Source organism: Sabethes cyaneus, chromosome 2 (assembly GCF_943734655.1).
Source record: "Sabethes cyaneus chromosome 2, idSabCyanKW18_F2, whole genome shotgun sequence".
Taxonomy (NCBI): domain Eukaryota; kingdom Metazoa; phylum Arthropoda; class Insecta; order Diptera; family Culicidae; genus Sabethes; species Sabethes cyaneus.
In genome coordinates this window covers 81,390,556-81,417,528 of record NC_071354.1, presented here as the reverse complement: position 1 = coordinate 81,417,528, position 26,973 = coordinate 81,390,556, and the positions used below count along the sequence as shown (strand labels likewise).

Below are 26,973 nucleotides of genomic sequence, written 5' to 3'. Positions count from 1 at the left end.
ATTATACAAATTGAAGTATTTCCAGATTTGGCCAGATTTTGGGTAGGAGCTTGGGCTAGCTAAAGCTTTATTGGGCGCTTTCTCCTAGTTGCCCATTCCCCATTTAATACCCTTTCTTCTACCGTCCCTAGGTTAATGGTTGAAAATACCGTGATAAAAATTTAAATCTATAATCGAAATTGAACGAATATGGGGAAGAAAAATATCTACTGGTGATCAAGCGGCAATAAATCCTATCGCATCACCACGAAATCTATCCGTGCTACATCATGAAAACAATCGGCAGTCACATTTGTAACACAGGTACGATTCAAATTGGTCTGAATGTTTTTTTTTTTATGGGGTGTTGAGTTGGAGCTGCTTGGCAGCTTGATTTTCAAGGCTCAACCCAAAAGAATAATAAATTTTAGCTTCTATCTTGCAACAGTACTTCCAGACGGACTAGCCTATGTCGGCCGGTTGAACACTGGTTGGCCAGTACTGTCTTTAGATAGGTTTCCAAAATAAAACAAATTGACTGTAGTGCGATGTAGTTGTTCATGGTGGCTGAATATGAGTCTGAAGACGAGTGATAAAGTCAGATGAGTAGGTACGTCGCGTCGAACGTTTCTCCTTTCTTAACTAAGAAACAAGTCGGGAAGCAAATTTAAATTTGGTAATGCTTTATCGATTTTAAGATACTTTATAGGGTTTTAGAATTTCTAAATCTTGTCTTTTTGAGTCTTTAGAGGTAATGTCACCCACTAAAATATTGTTTTACTAACATCATGTGCATATCTCCATCAACAGTGTACATACTTGATATGTGCATAATGGCAGTATATGCATTGCGTTGACGTGAATCTAAACTTTGTTCGCTTAATACTTCTGAAAACTACTGAAAAGAAAACTGAATTGATTGACAAATGTATTAATGAATTTTTGAGTTACTGTCGACCAATCTAACACCCGCTTCTAGGCAAGTTTTCATTTAGTATGCAACTATGTTATGTTTTTCGCTGAAGAAATAATAATAAACTTAGTAATATTTAAACCTATTAGAAAACATTATAAATTTTGAATATCACTGGTTCGCTTACCTTTCTCTTGCCTTTTTCTTTGTTAGCTTTACCTGGATTCTCTGTAGCCCGTCACATCACCTAAATCAGTTATTGGTCCATATTATTGTTGTTATCATGTTGTTCCAGATTCTTTTCTTGTTCAGGTCGTGTTAGTTTGTCGACATTTACTTGGTCTTCCAGCGAAAACAAACTGAAACAAGAAAAAAAAGACGAAAACCCCTTGGGCAACTGCCCTGGATAGATTAAAATTCGCGATTCGGGCAAGCCACGTCAAAGGTAATATCTTTGTGATTAACCTTACCAAAAGCCCTGAATCAATAGAAAATAGGTATATGTATATAAATTAAGATTCGTAAATCGAATCTTCGAACGTCTTGCTACCATTTTGAACGTTCTGCCAAATATATTGATTCAAAAATACTTTTGGTAGGCTTCACCACATTTGGCATCACTAGTGTGCATCTTCCATTTGTGTAAAGATACAGACCAGCCCTGGGACCTGGTTGCAGTTAAGCAATCCTCAAGGTTATGCCATGCCCAGGGACGATTCAAATTGGTCTGAATGTTGAACCAAAAATAACATTGTCAGTTCTTTCGAACAACAGCGAACAGGGTTACGTACAATTGCATAAATTACTATTACTGAATGAATTACTTTGTCCATTTTCTTATTCAAATTTATCTAGTGCCACCATTGCCCAATACCTAATGAGTAAGGTCAAGGGTAAGGTGCGTTTTATTGTGTATTAATCGTAATTTTATATTATAAATTAATGAAAATATCGGCATGTCGGTCTGCAACAAGGGTATCCACGGTTTTTTCTACCCATGAAAGTTTGAAGAAAATCCGACTTAAAATGAATTTCTGTTGACCAGTAAAACATTTTAAAAAATATAAAAATAAAAAAACCATTTATATGTCACATTGTTTTGAGTGCATCTTTAGTAAAATTAAATGAAATCCTCGTACCTCGTCTCGTTGATTCAGAATTTCTTTCAAGACACTCAAAAATGACTGCTATTAGATGATACTTTTCAATGTCTCTATAGAATTAATAATAATAATTAAATACTTTAGATATATTCAAATCATCTGAGAAACAACATTAATAATACCTACATCTCCACGCCTTCTTAACATTCATGGCAGGTTATACGCTAAAGCGTTGCATAACTGCGAGGGCTGTTGGATGCTGTGTAACCAAATGTCACCTCTTAGTCATATGAGCAATTCGTTGAACCGGATTTACTTGGGAGCTCTCACTTCGAGCGGCAAGACGGATGTAAAAAAAACTTTGCCTTTACGATGACGATCAGCAGCATCACTTTGGGAAGTTAAAAATGGGATGTCAAATATAAGTCAAGGTGAGCTAATAGGAAAACGAAAGTTTTACGTAAAACTGTCTTTGCATTCGATCGACAATGTCAAAACAAGAACTTCGACTGCTAATGCTTATTCATGGTGTTTTTTTTTTATAAAACGGCGCTTCCCTTAAGCAAAACAAGCAGGTGCTTGGAGCGCCTCTTTGAGGGGGCACCATTTCGGTTACTTGAAAAAGACTGGTATATTAGATAAGTAAGTTATCAATAAAATAACGGTTGTTAATAAATAACGGCTAACATAATTTTACATTTTTTGGTACAGGTTCCTCCTTCTCCTCTAGCAACATAAAGCCGGGGTCGCTTACTTACTTACTAAGTCGGCCCGTTGTCCTAAGATAATGCCTGATAAACAAAATTTCTCCAATTTACTGGGTTGTGGGTTACTACTCTCCAATTCCTTGGGCACCGCGTACTTTCCGCAAAATCTGGCTTCACCTGGTCTATAACCATCTTACCCGCTGCGGCCCTAGTCGTCTTGTTCCTACAGGATATGAAGCGAACACCATATTTGCAGGGTAGTTGTCCGGCATTCTTGCAACATGCCCTGCCCATCGTATCCATCCAGCTTTAGTCATCTTTTGAATGCTGGGTTCACCATAGTTCATAGTTCATCCTCCACCTCCATACTTCGTTCTCCTGAATACGCCGCCGAAGATCGTTCTGAGCACTCGTTTCCCGAAAACTCCGAGCACTCGCAGGCCCTCCTGAAGCATTAGCCACGTTTCTGAAATCGGTGCCATGAAGATGTTCATTATTTCAAAATAACCCCAAAAATAGTAAAAAACTAATAGTTCAAACAATAATAAGTAGTTCAAAAACCGTAAACACATAACACAGAGCAAAACTGGCGTCCGCTAATGCAAATTTTTTTGGAAAAAAAAACCATGTTTCGATATAAGACAACTTTTAGAAATTATAAATTGTCTTATATCGAGGTATCCCTGTATACCTTGTATGCTCAAATCAAGTGGTTTTCTTCGCTATTCTGCTTTTCTTGTCTGATTGGGAGTATCAGCAAGTGAAGAAAATACTATGAAAGAATAAAATGTTTCTCACTTTTTCTTGTATTTCAAGCAAGTTGCCATTGCCCGTCAAATACAAATTTCCTCATAACTCAAGAAGTAATCGAGCAAATGGAAGCAAATTTGATATGTGGAGGTTTTAGGAGGCACAAATTTTTTGTATGGTGAATTAGGACCCCTCCCCTCTTTAGGAGAGGGAGCTCCCATACAAATGAAATACAAATTTCCATACACGCATACATACATACATACATTCATACATCACACATACACACATACATACATAATATACATACATACACACGTACATCACACATACAGTTAACCGCGAAAATGAGCGTACACACATGACGAAATTATTTTTATTGCCCTTTTGGGGTGCAATAATATTTATAAATTATTTTCTTTAATGCTATCTAATATGTTACACTTTTATCTAGATTGGTATATAAATAAAGCCTCCAACAAGTTTTCAGTTAGTTTGTAAATCTAAAAACACTTTAAAATGCACTCCTTTCAGTATCGCAAAATTGAGCGTACACTTTTACATTTACCAGCATAACACCAAGATCATAACAAAATAATGTAGCATTTTTTATCAGTGCCAAATGTCAATTACCAGCAGCTAATTGGAGAGTGATTGTTTACGTTTTTATCGAAGTTGCAATGTGACTTAAGGGCCAAACAGAATGCTGCGTCAACGCGTCCGTCAGCGTTATTCTGACAGTTTTCCCATGGGTTTACTGTCGAATTGACGCTGACGGATGCGTTAACGCTGCATTCTGTTTTTGCCTTTAATCAAAATGTCGAATAAAAGGAAGGAAACGGATATAGCTACCAGAACATTAATAGTTAGTATGTCTTGTCGTGGAAAATCTCTACGGGAAATAGCTGCCGTCGGGCGACCACATGCTACAGTACAGAAAATCATAAATAAATGGAAATACGAGGGAACCTTGAAAAACCTGCCTGGTACAGGACGCAAACGAATTTTGAATTCTGCTGATGAACGGGCAATAGTGCGAACGCTACAACGAGATCTTAGAACAAGTGCTCCGAAATTGGCTGCAGAGGTTGCTGACACCAAGGGAAGGCCCGTAAGTGCAGATACTATCCGGCGGGTGGCACACAAAAACAACTTGAGGTCGGGTTGCTCGTAAAAAGCCTTTTATCTCAAAGGTGAACTTGAGAAAATGATTGGAGTTTGCCCAAGCATATGTGAATAAGCCGCAGGAGTTTTGGAACAAGGTTATTTTGACTGATGAGACGAAAATTAACATGTTTGGTTCTGATGGAAGACAGATAGTCTGGAGAAAGAGTAAAATCAATATAGATTGATTATACTGTTATGACCGAGGTTATGACCATTTTCACAACTGTTTTCATTTATGCGGGGAGGTAAGCTGTTCCCTAAATTGAGCCTGCAACAATGTTCCAAGCGACTTACCCTTGGTTTATGTACGTTACTTTCATTTAGAGGTCTGAATTAAGCGAAGGGCCATCACTCATAACGAATTTTTCTGCCACGAGCATAATACAATACGTTATGTTTCATGTAAGACAGTACATACATGCGTATATATCCTACATACCTAATAATCCAAACTTTTAAATGAGTTTACCTGTAAATAGGCTGGATGTAGGTAAAACTTGGTCAAACTTACTTAAAATGCCTTTAAAGTGTACAAACTCAAATTTTGAGTAGAAAATTTACCTAATTTAGACTACTTGCAACCAATAATAGGATTATTCACTGTGACAAAAAAACGCCCTCAAAGTTTCCAATTGCCAATTTTTGGTTGGAACACTACTCAGAATCTAAGACTGCAGATTTTGAGTACAGTACCGCCCCGCTAATCCGACAAATTTAAGCCGGATTAGCGAATTTTGACTCGATAATCCGACAGTCAAACTGACGTCAGCGTGAGTTTGAAATGTGGTTTTGTTTACATCCATCCGTAAACAACTCCGGAAATTTTTTAAAATATTTGTCGTAAGAACGCAATAACAATGTTTTATACTCAGTAATGCTCAATTTCGTCAACAAAATACTTTGAAATTCTTAGTTAGTGTCGAAATAAGTGCAAGCACATCAGTCTATTGAGAATAGCAATGAAAATATTATGGCCATAGCAAACGTGAACGTAGTTAGAAGCAGTACCATTTCCATTTAGTTAGAAAGAGTGCCATTCTGACGCCAAACGAAGGTAGTGTTCGATTGAAAGAAGTCAAGTTCAATACTTTTTAATTCGGAATTTTCCGGATTAGCGAGATCCGGACTATTGAGTCGTCGGATTATTGGATGTCGGATTAGCGGGGGGATACTGTAGTTCCAAATTTTAGTTAAATCCATCTTATTTACAAGTGAACTCATTTAAGAGTGCGGAATAATATAAAACACATAACTTAACTGAAGTCAAGAAAAACTAGTTTAAATACAAATTAGGCTCTTATAGCTCTACTTAATGGGAATACTAAAATCTAGTTGGTGACCGATGGTAAAAAAAATCATCTACTGGTTACCCCAGATGGGACTCGAACCCACAATCCCCGGCTTAGGAGGCCGGTGCCTTGTCCATTAGGCCACTGGGGCGATGCAGACGAAGTTGCCAGCTGACACATTTAAATCTGGCCACCCTTCCCAACCCACACATACTGAGAGAAAACGATGCCGGAGCCCAGAACGCATTTGCTGCTGCATCGGCAAACTTACACCGTTTGAGAAAAATATCCACTGTTTTAATGAGTTTCTCATTTGCTAACACGCTAAACTTGGTGCACTAAGAACAACCGTCATTTTGTTAATCACCCCGAATACCAAACACAACGTTTTAGTATTTATTTACTCTAATAAAGCTTTATTTGACCTAAACAACATACGTTCACTCTTGTTTACATTACGCTTGACAATGTAGTTGGTGTGAAAAAGGCGGCAGATATTCAGCAGAACTTCGAACAAACTAATACATATTCAATAGCAGAATAATGTAATGAATGCAGTCGTCCATGATATTGAATATGTGTGCGATAATAATGGAACGACTCCGTATGCATTCTATTTTTAGCCTGACTGTTTCAGTGCTGCCGCCTTTGATATAAAACACAAAGCTGCAATGGAAAATTATGGTAAACTGTTCAACATGGCGAAACGATAATAATACCTACTGCTTCTCTGATCGAAACTGAACTGAAATTGTTAAGCATTAACAAATTTAAAAATCTGTTTATTAAAAATACGAATACGACATATAATTTTTTTTATTTTTCTAATAAAACTCAAGTATGTACCTATTTTATAGCTTCTAGAGCAGCATATAGATGCCATAAAATAAAACTAATCCCTCATCAAGGGAGATTTCCTTGCAGGTTATATTTTTATAGCACTTTGACGTTTATTCAGAGGTAAACAAGTTGTAGCTTGTAGCCTGGCTGGTGCATGCAGTGTGTATTATCTTTCCAGAGGCGGCAGTTTAAATTACAAACATGGTTCAAAAGTGCGCGGTTTGTGGTGAAAATGATAAAAAGTATAAGTGTAAAACCTGTGAAGTTCCCTAGTAAGTTGACTTTTGTACCTATTATATTTTTGTGGACAATTTTATTTAAACTCTGCAGAGTATTCTAGCTGGATGTAGGACCTGCAGGGCATGTTAGACGGCACGTCAATTAGAACTCAAAAAATTGTTGCTGTAGCGCCAAAACAAGCTATTTAAAAACAATTTAATACGAAATTACATGTATTTTACAGCTGAGTATACACGTGTTCACAATTCTTCGTCAGTAGGGATATTATAGGCAATTCTTCCAAATTTAGCATTGTTCTAAGCGATTCAACATTCAACTGATTTTTCTCAGTACTAACTTTATCCTGCCAGTTAAAAGGCTACTCTGGCCGGCAAAAAAAAATATCGATTGTTTTCTTACGTAGGAATATGTCTTATTGTAAGTCATAGGATCATTTCAAAAATCCAAAAATAAGCGTCACTAAAAATGATCAGCTTTCGAGCGCTAATAGCTCGGTCATTGATCAACCAATTCAAAAAATAATTATATCAGTTGGCCAGAAATCTTTCAACGTGCTACTTAGGAAATAGTTTATTTTGAAAAATTCACCGTTGATGATTGCATGAACGTCAAGTATTATCATAATTGATTAATCAGCCAATCACGTGTAAGTACATTTTTGCTTCTTAAATGTGGTACGACAACTTTTCGTTTCCATTTCGGAAAAACAGTAACAAGGTCTTTGTGTCCCTACAGGTCACAAATTATGTCCCTTATGTCAATCTAAACAAATTTAGTGTCCTGAACGTAAAATGTGCAACCATCTTTTACGTTTTCGCAAAACAAAGAAGCGAGAATTCGTTATGATAGTCTCATTTCTTTCTTCCAAGGAAATGTTGAATAGCAGGTTAGAGAGTCACGAAAGCAGCTAAGATTTCACCCGCTAATTTGACGCATTTTTAACCCATTCAGCGTCGCACGAATCAGTTTAATTTAGGCTAACCAGACGTCCTGGATTATGCGGGACTGTCCCGGATTTAGATGACCTGTCCCAGATTACTAAGCGTCCCGGAAAGTTCCGCATTAATTATTTCTTCAATCGAAAAAGTTTCTAAGGATGAAACATAGGAAATTATGTTACATTGCATGAAAAAACCTACTGCTGACAGCTCGTCAGCCGGCACGTACCCTCCCCAGTCACGGCCCCGGCCAGCCGGCACTTCGAACTCCTCATCTGACCGTTGTCGCTGATAACTGTTCTCTTCATCTTTCAATACCGGACGAACCCGGGGAAAATTTGGTGCACTCAGCTTTTTTGAGATAAACTGAAGTCTAATTCTTATCCGTCATAAAACACTGGTTTTCACACGGATGCCAATTAAGGTGAAACGGTGCTGAATCCAACCATGGCCGGAAAAATGGTGCCCATGTGTGGCCACAACCTCACATGGGCGCCATCTTTCCGGCCATGTTTGGATTCAGTACCGTTTCACCTTAAACAGATCTCTTGCCAAATCATGACTTTTTATCACGAAACCATCCCCAAAACCAATCTCAAATCTGCTACAAACCCTGCCGCAAGCCAGAGCATGTAGAATTTAACTCCTGGGTTTGACTGAAATCGGCCTTCTCTGAAGCTTATTCATCATCGAGTCAGACACATGCATCGCGTTTCGTCACCGCCCGGCCACACAGCCCATGAGACTTTTGTTTGTTTGAGGCTTCTGTTGGACTCCCCACTTGCTCGGTAACACTTGTAGCCATTCCGAGACGGATTCGCCGTACAGTACAGCGGCCAGTATTCAGTTTTTTCGCCAAACCACAATCTGTGATGCTGAGATCAGCCTTGGCTTTCCAAATGATTCTCAACCGCAGTTGATGATCAAGAGTTAAACTCCAACGTTAGGCTTGCGCCTTGCGGACAGCCCTGTCAGTTTCCTTGTATCCCTCAATTACTCGCCACAGCTCGTTTAGGATAATCTGTCAGTCCCACGGTGGGACTCCCACCAACTCCCGATTCCCGATGGATTCTGCAGGTGACTGCACACAATTACTTTCATTTCTCCTCCTGCATGATGAATATCCCGAGACCACGTTACTTCAAAACTGCGAAAATAATATACCGAGCAGAACTGTTTACAACTAATACAACGCTACCAAAAGCTAGCATCCACGGCCACTTGGAGCGCCGCTATCACCAAAATAAAGTGCCCATTTCCTAAATGATCCCATCTTTACTACTGAACCGATTTAGCAAATAAGTCTTTCAATATGTCCGCATTCATCCAAAAACAATCTGGTCACTAGTGTAAATAGTTTCATCGGAAAACTGTTCTAGCATTATCTGCCATAGTGCGTTTCGTTTAACTAAGTCGTAGGTCGGCTTAAAGTACCCAAACAGGTTGTGAGTCTACAAGTTGTGCTCCCGGAGCTTGTCGAATTACTGACAGGGTCTGAACCATCGTGAAGTAACCAGCTTGGTACTCGCCGACGCAGAACTCTGCTAACGGTCTCAGTCTATCGGAACAGGAAACGGAACACCTTATAGGCAGAATTGAGCAATGTATTGCCTCGAAAGATTTTACACTCGAGTCAATGTTCGTTTTTGAAAATAGGGCAAGTGGTGCTATCCATTCCTCCGGCGTCAGTTCTGCCTCAGAAATCCTAATAATGATCCGGTGGATTGCTTCGCACTGCCACTCGCTTACCGCTTTTAGAAGTTCAGCCGGAATACCGTCCTTCCCTTACCGCCTTACTGTTTTTCAGCTCACTGATTGCTTTCTTAACCTCCTCCTGTATTGGTGGCTTGACAGCTTAACCATCACTCACAAGTCTTATTCTGTTCTAGCTAATCCGTGTTTAGCTCTCCATTCAACAACGCCTGATAGTGCTCCTTCCACCTGGCTGCTCCCGCCGTTTTGTTAGTAAGCATGTTGCCATCACTATCATTGCACATCACAGGCATAGCAAAATCCCTGCACCTCACCGTTTTGTATAAACTCCGTGTGTTCGCAAGCAATGGAATCACCTCTGCGGCAGCTAACACGTGCTCGTGTTGTTTTTAGATGGTGGGTTCTTTTCGCAGCTCTCTCTCTCTCTATACCTTTCTCTGCTTTGACGAGTTGAGCCTGCACTCCTGGCCTAGTTCTCGCCTGTCATTGTCTAGCATTCAGCATCAAAACAACTGGTACGTTTTCTTCCACGAGTCGTGCCTACTATTTTTCGCAGTTGTTTCAATGGCACCATGGCACCAGATACCTCCACAGGCCACTTATATATTCCTTCTTTTCTTCCTGCTGTTCTGCGATTCGTTGATCACACTTTCTTGTGTATTCTTCTGCCACGCCGTCTGCTGTGTGTTAAAACGTAGCGTCTTCTCAGTGCTAGCCTTCGCCGCGTTCGACAAACTTGCGCCAATCTTACACACGACGAGGAAGTGGTCAGAGTCGATACTTGGTCCCCGAAAAGATCGTTTATCGAAGACATCCGAAAAGTGTCGACCATCAATCAAGACTTGATCGATCTGAGAGCTACAGTCTCCATTTGGATACCTCCAGGTGTGTTTCCGAATATTCAGACGTGGAAAGCAGGTGCTACAGATGGACATTCCTCTGGCCGCGGTGAAATTTATGAGCCTCAAACCGTTATCATTGTTTAACTGATGAAGACTATGTCTTCCAATGACAGGACGGGAGAATTCCTCCCTCTCGATCTGCACATTTGCAGTTTCGCGTCATGTTTTAAGTACTCTCCACAGGTCCTCTCGAGTCTGTCGTAGAACTCATCCTTGGCGTCAGTCAATTTGTCATTTATTGGTGGGTATACGTAGATTAGGTAGTAGGTGAAGAATTTGCTCTTAATTCTCAATACACATATAAGGGTCTTCTAAGGGACCCCTCGAGATAACTTGTTGCTTTTGCTTTCCCAACACTACGAAAACGACATGTTCTGCCTTTCTACAGCCAGTAGTAGAAGTGGTACTGTAAGTGCCTGTAATAGGGTCTATTTCGCGGGATTCCATTTCTCTGGAATTTTGCCACCAAACTTCCTGAAAAGCAGCGAGCTCCACTCCGAGTCGATGTAGCTCCCGAGCAAGCCAGGGTTCGTGGAGAGTTTGGACAATCCAGGTGACAAGTATTCAGTCGTTATTCATTAATCGTTCCGTATATCCATTTTCGTTTTTCGTGGTAAATGAGAGTTTCGCGGGTTGCGATACCTACACCATGCTGGTGGGTATGTCATCTTAGGTAAAGCTTGCGGAATACAGCATTTCATAATCAGCCGCTCGCTCCAAGAAAAACGCTGTTTGAGCTACCCTTCACCTGGGGAACTAGCGCTTAAGTTCGTTTCTCGTAGCATAGCTCCAGTATGCACATGAACCATTTCCAGATATGGCCTTTTAACCCTACATTATGACCCGTTAGATATTTGGAAATCGTCATTCAACAATGAAGCTTCGGTTTCAACTGAAGCAGTACGGCTTCGCTTAACAATTCAATCAGCGCCATGAATGGGTTTCACTTCACCATGACGATCGGTTTTAAAGTTTAATTTGTACTTTTCTATCAAATATTCAGTAAAAGGCCAGCAACTTTGAATGTAAATGAATTGAATTTTAGTAACATTTCCTACAATGTAACGCATATTATAATCAACCTAGTCAAGTCAACATCGACAATCGTGCCTGATTCACAATCGTCGTCACAAGTTGCTTCCGTAAGACGTAGTCCCACGTCGAAAGTGACCAGTGTGTAACAAATCAAAGCCCAGTTTTATCTAGAATATAGCTTAGTTTGCTATAAAAATCAACATAATGGTAATGAATGATGCCACAAATTGTTGTGAATGGCAGACCACGTTATATACATATTATATATTTTTTATGTGTTCACTCGTCATAATTGCATATAATATTATGAAAATAAATAAAAGGTACAGTTTATTATGCTTTTATGGATGCTCTACAATGCATGATCATGGTGGATATAAATGCGAACCTAATTTTCAAACACTTTTAGCTCTATGGACGATTGCAAGCTCTTGAAGCACAATTAACATTTCTTTTTTAATTCGCCAGTTGTTCTTTAGAGTGCTACAAAAAACACCAAGAAGTGACCTGTAAACCCGTGCAAAATGAACCACTATTCAAGGAGGATCGGCAACCCCAGAGAACCCTGCTGTACACAACTGTTGACACTGTAGAGGCAGACAAGCTGGAACTATTACGTAAAATACTATTAAAACCGTAAATCGTGTTCCTCTTCTGAAAACTTTTTTTGTTAATTTGTAGGTCAATCGGATCACCTGAAAAATCTACTCTACAACCCCCACCTCCGACAACTACTGCAAGAGATAGACTCCGCCTCGGACGCTAGACGAGCCATTCGAGTGGCCATGATGGAACCCCTGTTCGTGGAATTCGCAGACGAGTGTCTGAAGGTTGTTGACCCTCCGGACGCAAATGAAACACAAGAGCTTCTTCTAACTTCGTCCTAACCTCGTACTTTTGTTTTAATATTATACTGTAAGAAAACGTATTTACAAAATCAATGACCTGTGAAAGCGTTTCAAACTGTTTCCAGCCGAAAATCCGCGCTCATAGTTCACTCTTGGTAGCAGTTGTTTGCCCATTGTCGGTTGCCGTATACAGGAAAAGATCCTCCGGTAGTGCGACGGTATTGTTGTGTTCTTTGGCCAGCGCATGGTATCGCTGGCGCAACAAATAGGCGGCAGCCTTCGGTTGTCGGTTGCGCGTAAAGATTCCCTTCTTGTTACCACCCACCCGCGTGTACGCTGTAAGGCGAAGAAGAATAGGATTATCCTCGATCGGGTGATGTGTGTACGAGCGGTCCTTACTTTGAGCAGTTTTAAAATCGGCAAAGTTCCACACAAATTCCCCGATGAAGAATTTTTCCTGCCGAAGCCGATCGAAGGCACGGAAGTGACGGCTAAATACCTGTGATTGGTAGTCCTCGGACCAGATGTAAGCAGGTAGCTGTAACAAAAAAGAAAAACAATGATCAACTGTGACAATAAGGTGGTGCGACTGTGGTAGGGTATTCACCAGATGAAGACCTTCCATGGTGTCCGCTCCGTACTCGGACATCAGCACTGGTTTTTTGTGCTTGGAATTCCATGCACGCGCCTCATCCATCACTCGACTAGTAATCATGTTCAGTTTGCCAGCATTTTGATACCATCCATTGTACCTGTTAAAGCTCACGATGTCCAAATGCTTGGCCTAAAGAAAAAGGAAATGAATTTTTATAGCTTGTTTGAGGTTTTCGTTATCCTCGAAACAGGATTAACTGTGCGCATCGATTGGGGAGCTGCCGACTTTTACCAGCAGTCGTGGCCGAGTGGTTAAGGCGTCTGACTCGAAATCAGATTCCCTCTGGGAGCGTAGGTTCGAATCCTACCGGCTGCGCACCTTTTTTATTTGATTTTTTTTGCGCATTCGGCAAATGCTTTGTTTTCGCACATCCAATTAACGAGAGATTTCAACAGCAGTGCTGAGGCGAACCAACTTACCGCCTTATCATCATCAACTCCAACAGCAATTGCAGCTGTCACTGGTCGAGAGGGATCCAATTCCCGGGTGTATTTTGCCACAGCCTCAAAATATGCGTCCGCTGCCATCTGGTTTGTACGAGGTTCATTCGCGATGGACCACATCACGACACTGGGATGATTGCGATCTCGATGGATCAATTGTTCCACGCTGGATTTGTGCTTCTCCAGAAGGATCTGAGAATAGCTCCTAAAACAAACGCAATGAGAAAGATATCGATTGCACTCTCAGTTTATTACCCACTCCGTGTCTACGCTGGGACACTCATCGATAATCATAATTCCATGCTCGTCTGCAAACTGCATGCTCTCCTCCGAGTATGGATAGTGGGATGTCCGGTATGCGTTAGCACCGACCCACTTAAGCAGATTAAAATCTTTCGTCAGTAGGGCGTAATCTAGACCTTTACCCCGAATCTACGAAATAACACAGGTTAACGAGCATAATTCATCGTACGGCTTGTCAACTTACATCGGAATCCTCATGCCGACCGAATCCACGGAAATAAATCGGCTGTCCATTAATCAGAAATGAGGTATTATTCCACTCCAGCACTCTCACACCAACCTTTAACCGATAGACGTCATAAATTTCACCCACCGGCTCGGAAGCCTCATTAGACTTGCCCTCTAGCGTCACCTCCATTGTGTACATGTAGCCTGGTTCCTCGTGCATCAAAAAGGGCCACCAGGGTTTAACGTTCTTTACCGTAATCACACCCTTCAGGCTCGCACCGGTGGCAGTATCTACTCCTACTACCGTTCCATTCTTATCAATTACTTTTACCGTGGCCTGAAGGTCGTTGGTCGCGTTTACACTGCTATCCACCGTATAGTAGATTTGACCCTCGTTGCCCGTTAGATCAGTGTTAACCACAACTTCACGGATGAACACCCGTGGCACCGTGTACAGTGCTACGGACCGATGAATGCCGGCGTAGTTGAAGAAGTCGAATGTATATGTTTGCACTACTTCAGAACCTCCATCTGCCGGTTGGCTCACTATTTTACCCTGTGGAACCGTAGTTTGTAGCAAAACATTATCACACAGTACCGTTATGCGGTTTTCCGTCCCGTAATGGAGCACACTGCTGACGTCAGCTTCGAATGGTAAATGACCGAACTCATGCCTGGCAACCTGCAGACCGTTGATCCACTGAAATCAAACAAATTCACCCATCAGCAAAGATCCCACGGTTTATAATCATAGCAACTTACCACAATGGCTTCGTAGTGTACCGACCCGAAGCGCACGAACACTCGCTGGCTGCCCCAGGACTTCGGGACGAAGAATCGCCGATCGTACCACACCGTACCGACGTGATCCCGCAGGGCGGCATCTTCCGTTACGTCGTTGTAGCTGCTCGGCACCGGCATCGCTATGGTCGGTCGAATCTTACTCAGATCATCGTTGAACCACTTTTCTCGGATTCCCTTCCCAGGGTCGCCAATATCGGCACGAAGAAAATTCCACATTCCGTCCAGTTTTTTTACCTCTCTTGTTTCTGATTCACTAAAATAGGGAAAATTAAAAATTGGAGTTTTCTGGTACACGATAGGTTCATGCTTACACGGGGTACAACAAACCCGTCGTCGAGGTTTCGTTGCCATTGGTGAACATTGCTCCGAATACTGTGTTAACCATGTAGCCGATGGTTCCCATAATCAGAAACGTTAATGCTAAAAGGAAATAATTAAAAGAAGTTATAATCACTGCATTTTTAATTTTTTTGGGACAATGCTTGTTCCAATGTTGTTTTATTTCTATGAAAGTAAAACTACAATAACTAAAATTCAAATATTTATGAGAATTTAACGATTCAATCCAAATTGCCAATTAAACTACTTGTGTCTTTCAACAGCTGTTTAGATCTTCTTCAAATTCCGCTTCCGTGGTCAAATATTTCTTGATATTGTGGAGCACTGGCATGTTGGAATCGTTCTTGTACTTGGCCATCACCTGCACGTTGTTGGCGACATACCACTCCAGGGCCTTTGCTCCGCAATGACAGAATGCTAAATCCAACCAAAACAGCACGAAACAATCGTGTTGCTTTTTCTGGCAATAAAAATGTCCCTTTTCAAATCACTGGTACAGATAGCCTGCCAAAACCAGATAGTTCTTAGCCAACTACGGCGGTTTCATATACTTGAAAATGTCTGCTAGCTTCCCCTTTTCCCCTTCAGATTGCCGTATGCAATTCTGTCCAATAATCTCTTTGACATCGGGCTTGACGTACGATTAGTCGTCCACACAATCGCGCTTCTTCAGTATCGTCACTTGCAGCTTCCAGGATATGGTTTGAAGTCACTACCTACTTATAAGTCGACAGTTCGTTTCGTGTTTTGTTCGATACACGGTTGTAGACGACACTTACAGCTTGTTTGAGACATTTTGGACGAAGTAGATTTTCACTTGAACGCGGTCCAGGTTTCCTGGCTTTCGACCATCGATACCCGAAAATTATTATTACATTACAAAATTTTTAAAGATTTTGACTGTTTGTTCTCCAACACACTAGGTGTTTCAAGTCTGGCCTTCATGATGGCTCAAAACTTCTCAATCGGGTGAAGCTCCGGCGAGGTCGGTGCGGAGACGTCTTTTGCTACAAAAACAATATTGTTATCTCTATACCAGTCGAACACGGGCGCGCGTCGTGGAATGATACCCAATTCGGCCGAAACAGCCTTTCGCCTCCGTGAGATCACAGGAAGGGCACCAGATGCTTCTGAAGGCGACTCCATCTACCAAATTCCTACCCCGACAATCGCTTTGTGCTTTGTGCCTTGATGTTTCGTCGTTCATTACGATGCATCTCTGTTTCGTCAGCCAACCTTGGCACTCTGGCATGAGTTTTGGTCACTGTGTTTTGTTTGTCGTTCCGATTCCTTCGGGACCGCGAAAAACTGGAGGCCAGCACGCTTCATTGTTTCTTGGACAAACCAAATGGACACAACTGTCCTTTGTTCATCGCGAATCGAAAGTTTCGACCGACGTTGCAGCAACTCGGCTTTCACCAAGTTGGCTGATTTCGGTTTTCTGCTGCTGTCTGATCACTACTGGATCGTCTGGGTCTCTTTGAATGACTTCACCACCGGGACTCCGTTAAATGAAGATTTACCATCTCTTTTTATATATATTTTTATGCAAGTTTTAGAAAATGACGATACACCTCCACGAGATGGATTCGTAAAGTGCCAACTTGTGCCTACCCACTAAAAACTCGCCCGCTCCCCGTTTTCTGAACTTCTCCCGGAACTACCGTTAGGTCTTACTGCGTCTTACTGCGTACTTCAAACTGCGTCCTTAGCAGCTTGACAGTACTTTCCACAACAGGCGACAGCCTGTTTAGGATTACCCGCTCTAGTAACTTGCCTAACGTGTAGGCGAATTGGCCTGTACGACGAGGGATCCCTTGGTGGTTTTCCCGGCTTTGGTAGCAGTACCAATCTATGGATTTTCCATTTGTCTTCCATCAGGGTGTGCTTGGATCGCCGCTGAGTGCCTCATGCGGAATCGCGCCATGACCGGGCGTCTTCTTCGTTTTTAAACTCCTGGCAATCGCATGTGCTCCTCGTTTGTGACCGGAGAGAGCATTTCCTTCGATTGACCGTATGGGGTCGGAGGCCACCACAGTAGATCTTGTTTCGGGAAAACCCCTTACACGATGACCTTCAGCCTACGGGGGCAGGTTTCCTGCTGAGTAGATACACCCGTCATCTTTTTCATCACCACCGGGTAAGCACCACCCCACCACAACAGGGGTTCGAATCCGCATCACGGCATAGCTCCTGAAAAACAGGATTTCTTGCTACGCCTAATCTCTTTGTTGAGCGCCAACCTGGCCGCTCTAAGCTCAACTTCACGCGCTTCGACATCCGCCTCGGTTCGAGCCCTTCTCGCTCTATAACATCTGGAAGGGAGGAGATCGATTGCCTCGCTTCACCAGTAAACCGAGCGACGACCGTTCGTTGGTTGCCCCGTCCTAGGCATGGTGGTACATGCACGTATTAGAACATTGGTCAGCTCACGGGAACTCAGGTTCGTGCGGACAAAGGATAATGCTCTCTGCAGTGAGTGCTTCAACGAACAGGTCTTTATCGAAGAACTTTACTTTCCACCTGCGCCCGGTCGACTTCAACCCGCGTGACCGTGGCATCCGTCGTTCAATCGTGTACTGTATAGCTTAATGGTCGCTATGCGTGTACTCATCGGACATCCTCTAGTCCGTGTTGGCTAGCAACGTTGGACTGCAGAAGGTGATATCGATGATCGATTGTTGTAAGCCCCGCAAAAGGTACTGACGGAGCCCACGTTTGCTAGACTTTCGTCCAGCTTGGACAAAGCTTTCAGTAAGCCTGCTCCCTAGGGGTAGTGCACTTGCTACCCCACTCGACTGCCCACGCATTGAATTCGCCTCCAATGACAACCGGCTTACGGTCCGAGAGCTCGTCGGTAAGCATACCTAGCGTCTGGTCCAGGGCTTCGACCGATCCTTTTTTTCTACCGCAGTCACACCAACGCGCATTCAAGTTCACACCGTCCGTTTAGAGGTGGAATACGAACGCTATGCATAACACAACTGGCAGTTTGCTCAGTCAAACACCGATTGCACGCAGCAGAACGAACGCGTTCTAAAGCTTTTTGACATTTTCGTTTCGATCAAGTTGCCTTTACCGTTTGGAGCAGCGAACGACTGCAAAACAGTCAAATGACTGGCAATCACCACGCTAACGAAAAGCAACCGCACAATCATATGATTCAATACTACAAAAAAACAACCACTACATGTGCATGGAAGAAGTCGGTCGGACTCCGTCCAATACAAACGAATATTTTGCTTGCGTCGGACCGACGACCGGGTAACAAACTATTACTGTGAGCAACCGATTTGGAGACAAAAAGAGAAACGTCACCGTATGCTTCCAGTCAGTTTGTAGTTTATATTCTCAAAGCGCAAAGCAAAACGGGAGATCGACTGTTTCCTTTTGCTGAGATGCCGCACGAATTGTAAGACGGCAGCAACGCAAGCGGCAGATTGACAGGATTCAAAAAACAGTCAAATGATCGTTCAAAAAGCGGAGTTTGAATGCGGAAAGTTCGCATTAACGGCAGTCACATTCAACTTGCGATCCCTTTTCAAGCCCTGGTCTGGTCAAACTGCTCCGGTGACCACCTAGGTGGAGCGTAGCAGCTGCAGATATAGACTCCATCGACCTCAGCAATCACGGCAATCAAGATTTACCATCTGTCCCGATACATCTGTAGGACGTTGTCGAATTTTCCTCGTCAGTGCACATGGCCTTTTTACGAATCTATTCTTGCTCCGACGCCATCTCAATAGCCACATCAGATTGTGATAAAAAAATTTACGCTCTTAGCTGCTTTCAGTCAAAATTTCCTAAATTGTTTCCCACACGATAAAAAGCTATAAACTATTCAATATTTCTCACAAAGTCATAAAGTATGAGAAAATTTCCTAACTCTCATATTTTTATGGCCCTGAAAAGGGTCGATTATTTTAAATCATTTCCTATGGTTACACTGGTCGATTTGATGTCTCCACGACGAATCAGGCAATAATAACAGACTATTTGGACTGCATATTTGATACCACAGTGCAACGAACCATGCGTTGCGCTCAATGGTGCATATAACCTAAATACTTCTCTGCTTTCTACGTCGTGTTCGCTGCTTCCACAGGGAGCTTTCACAATGAATGACCGGCAAGCAGATGGTACGAAAGTTCAGTTTAGTCGCTACCAACGCACAGTGGACAAAATCGATCTACTGACCTTTTCAACCTGAAGAACGGACATACTTGTTATTTCCAGCAGCTTAGAGCCAGGGTGGCTCTTACCGTATCAAGAATTCGTCTCCACTGTACTCGGTCCTGGGCTATCCGTCGTCAATTCTTTGAGCGTCTCGACATACGCTTGTCGACTTCAAACTAGTCCAGCCATCTAGCACATTGGGCCCTTCTATTCCTAGTGATGGTGGGGTTCTTGAAGAGAATGGATTTCATTGCACAGTCGTCCGGGATGGTTATGGTCCCAACTTTCCCCAGGTGTAGAGAACTACCGGTCTCATCAGCGTTTTGTACATTGTCAGTTTTGTACGGCGGCGTATGCTTCTTAATCAAAGCGTCTTGCGGAGGGCAAAGCCGGCCCGACTTTCAGCTTAAATGTGTCGTTGAATTTGGTTACTCGTATTATTGTCGGCGGTGACCAGAGATCCCCAAAATAGGACCTCATCAACGGCTTCCAGTTCGGCGACAATCCGCTTATCGAATCCGTGCAGAATGCAGGAGTCATCACCACGTTTCTCGGTCTTGGGCTGCCGCTCTCCAGTTGGCCCCAACACTCGCTGCTCTAGTGTCAACAGCACTCATCCAACGGGTACGGGGTCTGCCTCGAAATCGTCGGCCTCTGTTGGGTTCTTCTGCTAAATATTGTTTTCGCTGGTCTCTCATCCGGCATCCTTGCTACCAGTCCGATGTAGCCTGCCGTGGTTTAGTCGCTTCACAATATCAGCATCTTTGTATACTTGGTATATTTCATGATCCATGCGCCTGCGTCACACTCTTTCGTCTAAGATGCCGCCAAGAATTGATCGCAGGATCTTACACTCCAAAACGCCAACAGCGTCGCTCTCTTTCATCGTTCACGATTCGTTTTGGTAGAATTTATGATAGGCCCAATCCTCACAGCTTTCTCCTTAAGATGCGTGTACGGTTCTTCCACTACTCTACAGCTAACACCGATGACATCGATATCGTCCGCAAATCCTAGAAGCATATGAGATTTCATGATGATGGTACAGTTCCCCCACAATTACGGGCCATTTAAGCAGAAGTGTGATTTTAAAACAATCAACTGTAGCGCATACTGTTGTTTAAAAGCAGTTTATAAATGTTTTTAGTTACAGAAATATGCAATCCTTCAGTTGATTCAGTTATTAACCCCATTTAGTGTAAGTTTTCCACGGAAATTAAGCTTATATTATGACTGATCAAATACACAATTATGGATCACTTTTGGAAGCGGTCACAATTATGAAACAATTTTCATCATATTATGGATCAAAATAAAAATACACTCTTTGCAGCGTATTCACTCAATGAACTTTATTCAAATCATGTAAGAACATAAAAATAACATGTTTCAAATCGTATGAAAGACCTTGTGTGGCTTTTGGTCTGTCTTTAGATGCCTGCCGTCCTTCTTCGAAGACACCTACCGATCAGCCTTTGGGAATGCTTTTCGCGATTTTACGACTGATTTTTTGTCCTGGAAAAAGAATCTAAGGCTCACCAGCTGCGTTGGTTCCGAAAAGCCTAGTATAGGATGAAGTTTTCTTTTTTCCGAATTGTTACGATGTAAGTACAGTGGATCTCGGAAAAGTCAATCGATGCAAGAGTTTAACTTAATCGTTGCTATGATGCAACTTTGTATGAAACAGTGGAAAGGCGACAATAAACCGAAAAAATGAAACATAAACATAGAAGGAAATCGCGCGTACGTGACCAAAAGCTCGAAAAACCAGTAAATTCAAACTCTCTAAAAAGTTAAGGAAAAAATTAACGTTTAAGATTGTTACATGAGAGCTAACATTCACCTAACTTTTGCGATGAACCGTTCCATATGTACCATCATAGCGTTTTACTGCCTTGCGTAGCTTTCCTGTCCTGCGTAATTCAGAAACAGCATTTTCCAAAAACTCAGCTCTGTGCAGCTTTCGATTCTGCTTAAAAAATGTTTGTAATAGGTGCTAAACTGTTTGAATTTGTGAAAATTACACTGGAATCAAGGTGATACATAATTGTGAAAAATTACCTTGTTTTAGTCCCTATTATGGATCACTTTGAAATTTACTTATTTTTACAGGAAAACCATTGGCAACCACCAATATTTCGCTGAATCGTAAAGAACTTTGCTTAATCTTTATGTACGAGACATTTTTTGCAGGAAAATTGGTGATTATGTCACATTGCAACCTTATGAATGAGGAACGTACTGCTTATGCTGATTGAAAAAACGATAGACATTTTGATAGATTCTTGATAACAACTTTGTACGCTCATTGAAAAAGCATCAATGTCGGGATTTAAAGGATGTTTTATGTGTTAAAAGCTAATTAATAGGGTATATTTTGTTGCAAAAATGCTTCATACTTTCAAGCAGTTTTTTTAACTGAGTTATTTAACTTAAAACACAAAAGTGATCCATAATTGTGGGTGATCCATAATTGTGGAGGGAGTGTACCGTCTCTCTGTACGCCTGCCCTTCAAATAGCACCTTCCAATGCAATGTTGAACAGCAAATTCACCTAGCTTCAAACCACCTAACGTCACAAACGAGTCCGATGTCTTACCCGCTATCCTGACGCTTGATATTGAACCATCAAGCAGGTAGCAGATAGCACGTATCAGCCTAATCAGTCTTGTTGGTAAACTATGGTCAAGCATAATCTACAGAAGCTCATTTCGTTTAACTGGATCGTACGCTGCCTTGAAGTCTCTAGATAAATGTTGAGTTTGCAAGTTGAATTCCCGGAATTTATCTAGGATTTGTCGCAAGCTGAATATTTCGGCACAAAATTTTTAAAAGGGCCAATTTGAAAAATGTAAACAAACCGTGTGATAGTTATTTTTTACTGGACAGCAGCAGACTGAAAAAAAAACCCTCACTCGGTTTATTTACATTTGGCAGATTGACCCTTTTGAAAAGTTGGTGCCGATTTGGTCCGTCATGGAGCGACCTTCTCGGAAACCGCACTGGTATTCGCCAACAAAGATTTCCTGCAACGGCAACAGTCTGAGAGACTGAATGCGGGAGAGAATTTTGTATGCAGAATTGAGGAGAATAATGCCTCCGTAATTACTGCATTCAAGTCGATGGTCCTTTTTTAGATAGGACATATGAGACCTTAGGTAGTTCCTCCCAGTGCATACCTTTGGTACAACCTAATGAAATGCACAATGCAGAAGTTCGCTCCCGACTTTCAAAAGTTCAAGAGCATAATGAACGAACTTTTTTTATACCGCTTCGGCCCTCGTAATCCAGCTAGCTTGAAACGGTTGTCTGTTAGCCCCTGTTAGATGATCTCTTCAAAGTGCAACCGAAAGATGAGTGTACAGTCAAGATTCACTCCTGGATCACGAATATGATTAATCCGCTGCAGTGCGTAAGGCCCAGTATAAAGTAATTGACAGTAAACGGGTTCAGTTCGCGGTGAAACGAGATAATAATGCATTTGGAGTTACTGATTGTCAAATTATTCGTACACCACGCCTTAATTAGGTTAACCAGGTGCTGCAATCTCAAACATTCAAATGTGGTACTTAAATTGTATATATTGGTCGATTCATTTGACAATTGAATTTAAAATTCTACAAGAAAATTAAACCTAAAACTAATCTATTGCAACATCCTGGACCTTGTTATTCTTCTATTGAAAGCGAATGAGGTAACATTTCCGAAGACAAATAAGTTTTCGACCAGCGTGAAGGTGCGAGTGCATGACGTCAGTGATTCATAAAATCCGTTTAAAATTCCGGTAGAATCTAGTTATCAGTAGACTTGATGAATGAAGCTACGTGAAACTCGAACATCAATTCGGGACCTGAGCATCAAGTTCATTGTTGGTTCTTAGTATGGCTACAAAAGTCGCTTGTTAATTCTTACGACGACTGTCTAGTGTATCTCAATCCAATAGCTGGCATAAGTCTTCGAAGCGAAGCATAGGTCTTATGTCTAAAAATAAAAAAAATAAAAAAAAAATAAAAATAAAAAATAAGAAAACTTATCCAATTTAATTCTACTATCTGTATTTTATTGAATAAAATACACATAGTAGAATTAAATTGGATAAGTTTTCTTATTTTTTATTTTTAGATTTCGTATTCTACTAAGACGCTCCAAAAACTTCAGTCAATAGGTCTTATGAACAGGCATTTCTTAACATTGTCCGCGTAAAACAGATCACAGCTGGTAGGGTCGTTTGGGGTAATGTGGACACCTGGGGTAAAATATACAGGTGCTTTATCTCGGAAACTAGCAGTTTCTCTGCATTCACACTATTCTCAACTTCTTCCTTATCTTAATACACCATTATTTACGTAAAAAAAATTGTGCTTAACTTTGACAGGTGTTGTGAAATGTAAATGTAAACAAAACAACTGCCTAAAACGACACCAAATGTAATTTTGATGCTCTAGGTTTTAAGGCTTTTCCAGTGATTTAACAAACTTTTCAAATTATTGTGCAGTGCAGTTCTGTTTGGCTACATAAGAGAAACTGTTTGACAGAAAATTATAGCTAGATTATATAAAAATAAGTCCAATTTTTTAAACTCATAGTGTTGTATGCTGTGTGGGGTGAAATGGACAGTTTTTTTGGGGTGACATGGTCCAGTTGATTTTAAACCATTTCTTCGGTCTCTTTAATTTTAGATACCGCAAAAGTACAAAAAAGATGTGCATGTGATGTTAAAACAAGAATCCACCGAAAAGATCATTATAGACAATCAAGAATAGGTTTTGAGTATTTGAGAGTATTTGCAATCCCGCCAATCGCCAAAGGGAACATTCGCAACAAAAGTCAGGGATTTTAATAATTGGGTTTCGATGCGTTTGAGAACTAACTGAACGAAATATTTCTCTGGTCATTTTCCCTCATACTCAGATTCATATTGAAATTTGTGATTTTTGAGGCACTCGGGGCTAATCCCTGAATGTCTATGGTTGTGCAAAATGCAATGTCACTTTCATTTTGTTATCGTAACTATTTTATCCCAATCGATATATCGAACTGTCATTATAGCTTCAGCTTTAGGTTTGACCACCCTCTATGAGCCACCAGGAACTAATGCAGGAGCACTTGCATTTGACACATGTCGAATAAGAATTTAAATAAGATCTAGATTCTTCGAAGTAAGGTTTTGTTTACTTGCGAAAAAACTAAAGTGATATTGGTATAACTTATGAACTGGCTCTTCCACTCAGATAGACGGAATTGAGTTCGAAACACTATTACTAGTTAATATGTGTTTCTAAATTATCTGCTATGAGCCTCAGTATGTTATTTCGTTAAAAACAACCGTTTTTTACACATTGTCCATTTCACCCCAAACAAAATTTTGCTGCCAAAAAATCATTATTTTTATTTTAACCTATTTTAGCAAAACTAAGCTAGATACAATTGTTAAACTCCGCTGGTAAACAGAAAACAAGTAAATCTCAGTATACGATTCAACTTTTTTGAGTTTTGATGCATACATTTTGGGATAATAAGTGATTTGCTTAGGGTTTCCAAATTCCCCCAAATTACCCTATCAGTATAGAGAGCTCGTTGACGAATAGTGTGAAAAGCATAAGACTCAAGTTGCTTCCTTTAGGAACCCGTGATAGATTACAGAACAGGTCCGATTCTTCCGGACCGATCTTGACACATAGATTGCGACCATAAAGATAAAACTTCATCCATCTGATGAGTGTGAAAGAAACCCATGCTGATCAATGGATAAGTTTTGCAAGCTGCCCATAAAAGTGTATCGTGCATTATAATTTCCAACACGTTCGAGCAAGCACAAAGTGGTGTGATATCACGATAATTTTCCACGTTTCTCTTATCTCCTTTTTTGTGCACAGAAAACATGATGAATTTTTCTCAAGATGTACGAAATACATTCAGTCGCAGAGAAGTGTCGAATGACATTGACAGTGGGCGAACAATAGCTGTGCAGCGCACATCTTTAGAACACAGGAAGGATTTCCATCTGATTCAGCAGCGAGCGAATATTTGAGCTTAGGGGTTAATGGTGTCACTTTTTGTCAGTTTCCGCACGTTGACAGCATTCCCGATCGATTTCTCGTGATTTTTTACATAAGGAAAGTAACTTTTTACCCCTCAATAATGCGACTACAAAAGGTTCCGATTTTGCCCACTATGTAGCGAGTCGAATGTAGAGATGTAGACGGGAAAACTAGCTCCTCTGCTGCTGTTGCTGCAATGCGGGAGACACTCATTTGGCATAAAGGTATAATGCAGTTTTGCATAACACCATTTGGCATAATCAAAAGATAGCATAAACCTCAAACATAATTTTTGATCAAATGGTCGTTTTCCTAGATGATCTAGGGCGAGAAAGTCGCAGGCCACAAGTATTTTCGAGTAACGGGTGAAAGACATAGACTTTTTTCGATTTTTTAGGTACAGATCGCTGATTTTTGACACAGATAGCTACAGAGTTTTCTGAGTAGTAAGAACTCATTTCTTTTCTCTCAGTGTTGTGGAGGGCTCCGGGCGTTGGTCAGACTTGACTGTGGTCGCAAATAGTTGAACTGGGAAAGTTCGCACTTGCTCTGGCGTAGCGTAGAGGAGGATTTTGGGGGCGTAATTTGCCTTTCTCACAGGCACACAGATGAACACCAAATATCCTTCTACACAGATTAATCGAAAACAGCAGCAATGGCCCAGAAATGACAAGTAACACCATCATGATATTTTAATTTTGCTTATATTTTTCTACGATGGTTGGTTCTAGAGTTAAGAATTTTTGAATTCAGCGATGTCAAAGAAAATCGCAAAATTTCGCATGCAGTTCTCTGGGAAAATAGAAGAATTTCGTTACGCGTTTCAGTGAAATGATTTTCGAGTAATTGTTTCTGTAATCGGTTTCTGAACAATTACTGTACGAATATGACTTCCTACCGAATATATCCTGCTCAATTTTGACGATGTGTAATGGGTATTAAAAATTGTTTCACCTTCAAAGTATCTAAATTAAGGCACTGTATAACAAACTTTGAGTCATTGTAAAAAATCAGTTTAATGTGCAGTTATCGTGTTAATCGGAATATAAGTATTTCCTGTTAAAAAATTACCTCTGTATTTAATGACCAAAGAAACCACGATGAATCAACAACGGTTTGCATTGCACACTTCCCGCCATATAGAAAATGACTAGGTTTATGTATCGACCGATACCGTTTGCTTAGCTTGGCAAACTAATCAAGTCAAATCAATTTCTCGCATTTCGACACTAGAACGATCAGCAGTTCAAACAAATCCCATTCCCTGTCGTAATTAGTTCCAACACCGATCGGTCGGCCGATATACACGCCTGCTTCCAATTGATAAACGAGGTAAACAAATCAGGCCTAAAAAGGGGTAATAAAATTCCACCACGATACAAACAAATCAAGCCGAAATCACCCTTCCGTTGTGTGTAAATCAAGCCGAACCGAGCAGATTGTACTTTCTTCTGCCAATTTTGTCGAAAAGGAAACGGCTTTCAAATGAATGTGAAAAGACGAATATTATGAGATTAACCTCCTGATTTCGACATTCAATTGATAGTTTTGTTTCAATCAAATAATGCTGTGTTTATACTTTACAAAAATATACAGCGCAAATCAAGGACAATTAGTAGT

At 41.1% G+C, this 26,973-nt stretch overlaps 2 protein-coding genes and 2 non-coding genes across 6 annotated transcripts in view; 2 read left to right on the top strand and 2 right to left on the bottom strand.

Annotated features, from left to right (window-relative positions):
- Positions 1 to 5,986: 5,986 nt before the first annotated feature.
- Trnar-ccu (transfer RNA arginine (anticodon CCU)) lies at positions 5,987 to 6,059 on the bottom strand. Its single transcript has one exon. It is a non-coding gene; the product is annotated as a tRNA-Arg (tRNA).
- An 865-nt stretch (positions 6,060 to 6,924) lies between these two features.
- Positions 6,925 to 12,522, top strand: LOC128738479 (zinc finger HIT domain-containing protein 3). Its single transcript, XM_053833660.1, has 3 exons — positions 6,925 to 7,020; positions 12,045 to 12,193; positions 12,258 to 12,522. The coding sequence occupies exons 1-3, from the start codon at positions 6,950 to 6,952 to the stop codon at positions 12,461 to 12,463; spliced, it is 426 nt and encodes a 141-aa protein (XP_053689635.1). The 5' UTR covers positions 6,925 to 6,949; the 3' UTR covers positions 12,464 to 12,522.
- Positions 12,444 to 26,973, bottom strand: part of LOC128738478 (beta-glucuronidase) — a 48,332-nt gene continuing 33,802 nt past the window's right edge. For all 3 annotated transcript variants that reach the window (XM_053833657.1, XM_053833659.1, XM_053833658.1), the window contains exons 2-9: positions 15,109 to 15,217; positions 14,756 to 15,050; positions 14,010 to 14,693; positions 13,782 to 13,954; positions 13,499 to 13,727; positions 13,032 to 13,208; positions 12,824 to 12,962; positions 12,444 to 12,760 (exon numbers count right to left, since the gene is read on the bottom strand). In XM_053833657.1, coding sequence (XP_053689632.1) covers positions 12,564 to 12,760; positions 12,824 to 12,962; positions 13,032 to 13,208; positions 13,499 to 13,727; positions 13,782 to 13,954; positions 14,010 to 14,693; positions 14,756 to 15,050; positions 15,109 to 15,217 — 2,003 coding nt within the window. In that variant the 3' untranslated portion in view covers positions 12,444 to 12,563. The remainder of the gene's footprint in view (positions 12,761 to 12,823; positions 12,963 to 13,031; positions 13,209 to 13,498; positions 13,728 to 13,781; positions 13,955 to 14,009; positions 14,694 to 14,755; positions 15,051 to 15,108; positions 15,218 to 26,973) is intronic.
- Trnas-cga (transfer RNA serine (anticodon CGA)) lies at positions 13,313 to 13,394 on the top strand. Its single transcript has one exon. It is a non-coding gene; the product is annotated as a tRNA-Ser (tRNA).